Here is an 8,143-nt window from a genome sequence, read left to right as displayed (position 1 = left end):
GTGCATGTGAGCTGGTTCGGCAGATGTAAAATGCTACTTATAGGCCTGAACAGTTTCTACTACATGAGCCTGAACTGCCCATGGCTCTCTTCTGATGAATTCAGAGAAGAGAAAATCAGGAGAGTCAGTGAAAGCAGGGACTGCCCAGAATGTCACATTTAAGATCTATGATGGTTTGATAGGCTTGATAGTCTGAAAATTGCTCTTATGACTTTATTTGATTGATGTATAAATTTGATGAGTAGCAAATCGGAAGATCTTAGAAGTTAGCACCTTTAAAATAGACTATCATAATGAAATAGAAATTATAGCTTTTTTTCCCCCTGTAATTTTCAATAAGAGGATTAGAATTATTCTGAGACGACTTGCCCAATACCTTTCCTCATGACAGTAGGACCTGTGGACCTCAGGAAGATCTAAGTTTATGATGGCTGATTTTATGTGTCCACCTGGATGGACTACATCATCTAGATATTTGGCCAAGCATTATTCTGGATGTTTCTATCAAGGTATTTCTGGATGAGATTAACATTTTAATGATGGATTTTTGAATAAAGCAGATAGCCTTCCCTAATGTGGGCGGGCCTGTTTCAGTCAATTGAGGGAGCAAATACAAAAACATCCTGACTTCCCCAGCAAGAGTGAATCCTTTTACAGATAGTAATTGCGTATTAGCTGTAGCATATAGGTCCTTTCCTGAGTCTTGAACTTCCTGGCTACCCTATGGATTGCCAACTTCCCAACTGTGTAATCTAAGTAGTTGAAATGAATAGTTTGTAGGTAGATTTCCCATTAGTTCTGTTTCTCTGGAAAATCTTAATTTAGGATATTGAGAAAATGTCTTAAGAGTCTGTACACATAATAAAGAGAATAAACAATTTTTTTTTTTAATGCCAGTATGCTTGAAAGCACTGCATACTACATAGTATTAGAAAAGCTTGCCTGGTGCCAGTGGCATCATTCCTGTAATTTTTAGCTACTCAGGGAAGTTGAGATCTGGGAATTGAGGTTGAAAGTCAGATCAGACAGGAAAATCTGTGAGATTCTTATCTCCAATTAACCACCAAAAAGCCAAAGTGGAGACATGGCTTAAGTAGTAGAGCATCAGTCTTGAACCCAGTCTCTGAGTTCAAGCCTCAGTCCCTGTTGGGGACTGTTTTGGCCTTGGTGGGGGAAGGGCGCCAAGAGCGAGACGCTGCCCTTCCCCCAGCCCTGGGACAGTGTGGGAGGGAGTCCCTCCCACCTTCCGGTGTCAACCGGAAAAGAAGTCCCCCGCCCCTTGGGAGGCAAACACGTGCATGCCATCATGATAGGGTTGTCCAGCCCACAAAAGAAGTCCCATGACACCACTTGAGGGGCAGCCCAGTCAGCCAATCAGTCAGTCACCCCAAGTCCTTCCCCTTCCGCCTTTGTCATTGTAATAAATTTCTCTGGTCCGCCCTCTGGGGGCTGAGACGCATCCCACCATCATGGCGGTTCCCTGGTGCCTTCTTCCCTCCTCCCCCACCCGGGGACGGGGGGAGGGGAGGCTTCAGCAACCTTTCCTCAACTTAGCGCAAGTCCACGAGGGCACGCCTTCATTTCCCGCGGGCGGGGAAATAAGGCCGAGTGCGCTCTCATAGTTTTTGGAGTTCAACCATTTCTCCCTGGGAAATTGGGGAGAAAGGGATTGTCCAGATCCCGACAAGTCCCCACACTAAAAAGGAAAAAGAGAGGGGGGGGGGCTTTATCTAAAGTATAAGAAGCAAGGGGAAGAATGGTGAAAGCAGTTACATTGATAAAAATGAATTATACTCATAAACTGACACTTGTGCATGACTAAACAAAATAAATTTTTTTTTTTTTGGCCAGTCCTGGGCCTTGGACTCAGGGCCTGAGCACTGTCCCTGGCTTCTTTTTGCTCAAGGCTAGCACTCTGCCACTTGAGCCACAGTGCCACTTCTGGCCGTTTTCTGTATATGTGGTGCTGGGGAATCGAACCCAGGGCCTCATGTATACAAGGCAAGCTCTCTTGTCACTAGGCCATATCCCCAGCCACACAAAATAATTTTTTTAAAAAAAGAACCAAGTTAGAAATACCTTTTCAGTGTGTTTACACCTGAAACTGCTACACATCTCAGTAGATTGGTTTTAGACTCTTCTGGGCTTTGGAAGCAGCTACTTGTGAACTTCTTATACCTCCACCAAGGACTTTCCCTTTGAACTCACCAACTCCTTCCTATCCCCACTCTTATCGAAGAAATGATGTCTTCCTTATTACTTGGAGCAGTGCTCCTCAAACTTGTACATACCTAGGACTCTTCTGGAAGTTTTTTAGAGAGCAGAGCTCAGGTGCTCTGTGTGAGACCTGAGCTTCTATAGTTGTAATGCATCCTTGGTGGTACAGAGGCTGTTCTGGGAAGGCTCTAGGTCTCCAGCTCTGTGAAGTATCTGGGTGCAGCAGCTCAGCCTACCCACCTTACTCCAAGTCTAAGTTCTCACAAATACACCTTCTCCTCCAGCTGGACCCTCTGCTCTAGCTTGTAGCTTCTGATAGTCTTTGCTTGCTTCCTATGTGTATTACAGCCTATGTACTTGACTATTCCTTTCTCACTTGGATAAATAACATTTACCCAGACACCACTGGCTTAATCCTAGCTTCTCAAGAGGGCTAGTTATGAGGATTACATTTTAAAGCCAACTCCTACAGGAAAGTCTATGGGACTCTTATCTCCAAGTAACCACTAGAACCAGAAGTAAAGCAATGTAAAATAACAAACACAAAATGCAATCAGATAAAAAATCAATATCTTATGTTTGTGTGGCTCACTGTTGATACACTATTATCAAGATTGTCAGTGTCACAGCTCAGCAATGTGGGCCCTAGTGTAAGAGACAACGGAAAGAATGCTTTTACTGGGTCCTTCGAGTTAACCAAAAGTCTCCCAGCATTGTATTTGGGCCCTATGAGCTGAGCTCTTCTCAGTGGCAGTCCTTTCGCTGTCATCTGTGTGCAGGAGGAAAGAGAAGACTCATAAGAATCTTGTGTGGAAGGCAAACAGTCCTTCAAACAGGCAATGTCTTCTTATCATCTCAAAGAAAACAGCCTAAAATTCAGGAGATTACCCTGTTCATGTTCTGTTCCAGTGAAAGTGATAACTTCTCTACAACTCCTTCAGAGACAGAAGCTGAGCTAATGGTCACCCATGCCATATCTGTGACTTCGGCCTGTTTTATGGATCCATGCCTTTCTTACCCCCTGCCCACAATTCTCTGTATTTAACTTGAAGCCAATGACTGCATCCCTGAAGACAGTGAAAGACAACTGAAGTGCTGCCTTCCCATGGCTGCCATGTAATAAATTGCTTTTCTCTGCCCTTTACCAGATCTCTAGTAGGGGGAAATTTTTTGGCTGGTCCTAACTTGAGACTTTTGGAATCTGGGGAATCGAAAAATCCAGTTTCTTTAGTATTCATTTTATAGATAAGGAAACTGGAGCTTCACCCTGAGAAAGCCACAAAGATTTTCTGGCTCTTTCTCCAGTCAGTGCATAACTCCTCATTTCAGCTTTCAAAAGGGGAGCCAAATATATGATATTAATAAGAATTCACAGTTAAAACTCTATAGAAACTGCTGCCATGTTTTAAAAATGCATTTCTCTTAAATTATGCTATGCTAATTAGCCCTACCATTTCCAGACAGTTAATCTGCTATTGGATGTTACTTTCTTAATTTAGATGCCACTACTAAATTCTAATTTAGACTCATTGCTTTTAATAACATTGGCAGAAGTCTGGGCCTCCTGATGTGTTCCACCATTCATAGCTTTAAACTTTTGAGGATCTAAAAAATGTTATATTCCCTGGAATATGTGGACGAGACTTTGCCCTCAGCACATTCTAGTTTAGCTCTTCAATGCAAAGATGCTCCTGAGAGTCTGTCTTCTCCTTTGCTACATTTTGTAGCCCACCTAGGGGCCTAAGTATAATGAGTGAGTGCAGGATAAGGAAATGCTGTAAATTGCTTCCTAAACATGTCACCAGCAGAGTTCAAGGTGCATTTTCTGTCTTCTCTTCACAAGAGTGACTGAGAGCAGTGTTCTGGCCATTCTGTAGTTAATAAGCACCTCCCGTGTATCCGAGTACCAAGTATTGGCAATATCACAGAGCTCAAAGACTGTTCCTGTTTGGTGGAAACTGTTGTACAGGGGTGGAAGATGGAGTTGAGTCCAAAGCCATGGCTGGCAATTATAAAGTACAATAGTAGGTGGCAGGAATGTGGCCTGGTGAAAAGAATCATGACACAAATGTTCTTTCCCAGTCTCATTTCTAAACTCTAAGCATGCTTTTCACTTTCTTCTCTCTCTGTCTCTCTTTCTCTCTGTCTCTGTCTCTGTCTCTCTGTGTGTGTGTGTGTGTGTGTGTGTGTGTGTGTACTAGCCATTCATTCATCTCAAGCTTTTGGCTTGAATAAATGGCACCCTCTCTGATTTCTTGAGAGGCTGTGATTTCAATCTGGTCAATGTCTCCTAAAAGGCCATACGGTGGTTTTCTTGAGTGCTGCCCTTGGGAGGTCCTGTTGATTTTCAGGGACACAGTGAGAAGTGGATAGGATCATAGGGGGTGCTGTCCAGAGGGACTGCAGGACCTGGGTCTCTTCCTTGCATCTTGGCTCCAGACCACTGTTTCTGATGCCCACTCCCACCACAGCCTTCCCAGCAATGAGGTCGTGGTCAAGGAGTGGCCTTGCCAAGACTGCTTTATGCCTCTGGATTTGAACCTCCAAAACCGGAAGCCAAATCAAGCCTTTCTCCACTTCCTGTGTAGCCTGCATTAGGCTTTTCCTTTGCAGTATCCCACTGCTGACCCGTGCAGAGGATGACCTGTTTAGACAGTATGAACCACCACAGAAACGCTTCTAATTCTCCTTCAGCCAGATCACTTGTGGTATTTTTTTTCCCTCTTGCGTGGTTCCATGACAACGTTGCTCACATTTGCTTAAGCTGAAAGTTAGGGAGTGGATGAAAATTAGCCCTTGAAAGTCTCACACTGTACTTTCTGTTCATTTTCTTGCATTTCTTTGCTCCTCTTCCCCCAGTTTGCAAGACCATGGCCAGGGAAGCTCATTGCAAAAACTGCCCCATGCCAGAAGGTGGGATAAGCACTTCAGGAAAGGCACATCCCTTTGCTTCAACCAAGCAAGTCAGGGCGGCCCACTTAGTTTCTCTATCCCCGCGGAGTGGGCGGAGCCTGGGCAGCAGAGAGTCCACCCCCACCCGCGTCTCCATGGCGACGCGTCACAAAGCATCGCTCCCAGTCTCATAGGAATCTTCATTGGGATCACAGCTGCCCTTTGGGGCAGGATGGCTCAGCCTGAGCCCAAGGCCAGGAACCACTGTGTGTGCGGTCACAAGGTCCAGCCAAGTAAGACTGCGGTCCCTGCCTGTCTGCAGGGTGGAGCTGGGGGCTTTCTTGGGGAAGGGTACCTACTGGGCAACCAGGGTCTTCCTTCTTTAAAAGTCCTGCCCCTCAGGAATGGGGGCAGGGGAAGGGTTAGAGAGGGTGAGGGTGTTCTTAGTGATGCCCTTCTCCAGCTCTTCATCCTCCTTATAGAGAACCTCCTCCCCCAACCTTGCCCTAAATTAAACATCCTCCAGGGGTCCCGGGCTAGGAGACTACAGGAAAAAGGCAGGAGCAGGGCCTTTTCAACAGACGGGAGGGAATGAAGGGACAGACATGGAGAAGGTAGACCAGAACAAGCTGGGCTTGAGTCCTATCCCCATTGGGTTTGGTAAGCAGAAAGGGGCGGGGGAGGGCATCGCGACCAGGATGCAGCAAAAGGCAGAAGGAGCTCCTCCCCTTTTGCAGCAGAGGTAGGGCCCCCACCTGGCCTGCAGCAGAGACTGGGATGTGCTGGATTTAGGCAGTCTTTGCCCAGGCAGTGCTGAGATTCCCACTGTGGGTGATGGATGGAGAGACCTTTGCCCTCTGATTCTGCTTGGAGGCTTCCAGTTTCCCAGCTCATCTTTGTGTGGTTGTGCCACACAGTGGCCAGCCACTGTAGCTGGAACACTAGCAGCATGGTTACTGTGTGGTCGTGGGCATCCCCTCTCATGGTCTTTCTCTTGGCAATAATGAATTGTCTCTAATGTTTAGCACATTAGCGTTCGAGAGCAAAAGAAGCCACAGTCTGTGCTTAGATAACACAGAAAGAGGAAAAGGGGCTGGGGATGTGGCCTAGTGGCAAGAGTGCTTGCCTCGTATAGATGAAGCCCTGGGTTCGATTCCCCAGCACCCCATATACAGAAAATGGCCAGAAGTGGAGCTGTGGCTCAAGTGGCAGAGTGCAAGCCCTGAGCAAAAGGGACAGCCAGGGACAGTGCTCAGGCCCTGAGTCCAAGCTCCAAGACTGGCAAAAAAAAAAAGATAGAGGAAAAGCACTTGACTGTAAGTCCTAGAGGCAGCCAGGATGCTGGTCCTGTCCCTGCAGACTCCTGCAACAGGCACCGTGCCATCCATGACTGCCATGTGTCAGTATCCACTTGTGATCCACAGAGGAAAGACTCCTTAGGGGTACAAAGAGGTCATATTGGTCATGTGATTGATGGGCAGATGTTGCCTGGGGCTCTGTTCCAGGCCAGCTTGGGCCAAAGGCTTGAGAGACTCAATTTCACCCCATAGCTGGGCATCATGGTCTCACCCAAACAGGTGAGAGGCTGAGATTGAGAGGATCACAGTTTCAAGCTAGCACAGGCAGAAAAGTTCACAAGAGCCCATTCAATAGAAAGAACTAGGTCATTCCAGTTACTGTGGTAACCGTAAAATAGAAGAATTGCAGTCTAGGCCAATGCCCAGGTGAAACTCAAAACTATAACTTAAAATAACCAGTGCAAAACAAGGTGTTAGAAACCAGGAACCAGTGACTACTCAGGGAGCTGAGATGTGGATGATCATGATTTAGAGCCAGCTAGGGTAGAAATGTCACAGAGACTCCATCTCCAAAATAGCCACGAAAAAAACCCACAAAACCAGGGCTGGAGGTGTGGTTCAAGTGGGAGAGTACCAGCTATGAGCAAGCAAAACCAAGCAATAGATTGAGGCTCTGAGTTCAAATCCTGGTGGCTCAGTTCTAAGATCAAATCCTATGACCACCAAGTGAAAAAAATTAATAATATACAGGTGGCAAAACCAGTCAATGATTAATGAAGTCTCTCTATGCTAAGCAAGGCATAGATCTTTTAAGAATATTGAGACACTGCAAAACAGACACAGTAATTTTAATAGAATGAATGAGTGGATTGAGGCAATAGATCCTAGACAGCTGAGTTTATTTACTTAGTTATTTAATATTATTATTTATGTTAATAGTCTTGGGACTTGAACTTGGGGGCCTGGACCCTGTCTCTGAGATTTTTTTGCTCAAGGCTAGCACTCTACCACTTAAGCCACACCTCTACCTGCAGCTTTTTTGAATGTTTCACTGGAGTTAAGAGTATCATGGACTTTCCTGCATGGGTTGTCTTTGAACTGCAACTCTCAGATCTCATCCTCCTGCTTACAAGTGTGTGAGCTAGCCCGGCAGCTGTGTTGAATAAAAAATTAGAGGGATCTCAATCCAAATTCTCATGGTGTGTAAAAAGTAAGAGGTAACATTGCAAAATGAGAGAATGGCTGAATTTCACTGTTGAAAGACACAGTATACAGACCTCACTATACAGAGTGGATAGGTCCAAGACCCCCCCCCCCCCACACACACACTCACATTCTGTAAGCAAACATGGTTATCATGTGGTATGGTTGCTATGTGACTAACAGGTGGATGGTGTATACAGAGTGGATATGCTGGTCAGGGAGATACTAACTAGGCAGCAGGAGATCCTGTCACAGTACACAGATGGGCATGGCTAGCGTGTGCCACTGTATTCCTAGGAAAGTGGCTGGCACTTTGACAATGATAGGAGGTTGAGGCAGCTGCTACAGTCCACTCCACAGAGAGTTCTATCAGATAGTTGACTGTAGAGGACCCTTTTGTCCCCAGGGAATTGTTCTTTATTTAGAAATTCCAGGCTATTCCCTCCCACCTAACTGACTGCTCTTCTCAGACTTTACTGACTCCTCCTCCTTTGGCCTTGAGAACCCAGGCTTCAGCCTCTACTTCTCTAATC

At 45.9% G+C, this 8,143-nt stretch overlaps 1 protein-coding gene across 1 annotated transcript in view; it reads left to right on the top strand.

Annotated features, from left to right (window-relative positions):
• Positions 1–427: 427 nt before the first annotated feature.
• The window catches only part of Tex26 (testis expressed 26), a 37,779-nt gene continuing 30,063 nt past the window's right edge, over positions 428–8,143 (top strand). Inside the window, exons 1-2 of the mRNA XM_048340605.1 lie at positions 428–509; positions 604–663. Coding sequence (XP_048196562.1) covers positions 428–509; positions 604–663 — 142 coding nt within the window. The remainder of the gene's footprint in view (positions 510–603; positions 664–8,143) is intronic.

The sequence above is a fragment of the Perognathus longimembris genome, chromosome 3 (assembly GCF_023159225.1).
Source record: "Perognathus longimembris pacificus isolate PPM17 chromosome 3, ASM2315922v1, whole genome shotgun sequence".
Classification (NCBI taxonomy): Eukaryota; Metazoa; Chordata; class Mammalia; order Rodentia; family Heteromyidae; genus Perognathus; species Perognathus longimembris.
The sequence above is the reverse complement of the archived record's forward strand: the minus strand, read 5'-3'. Positions and strand labels throughout refer to the sequence as shown.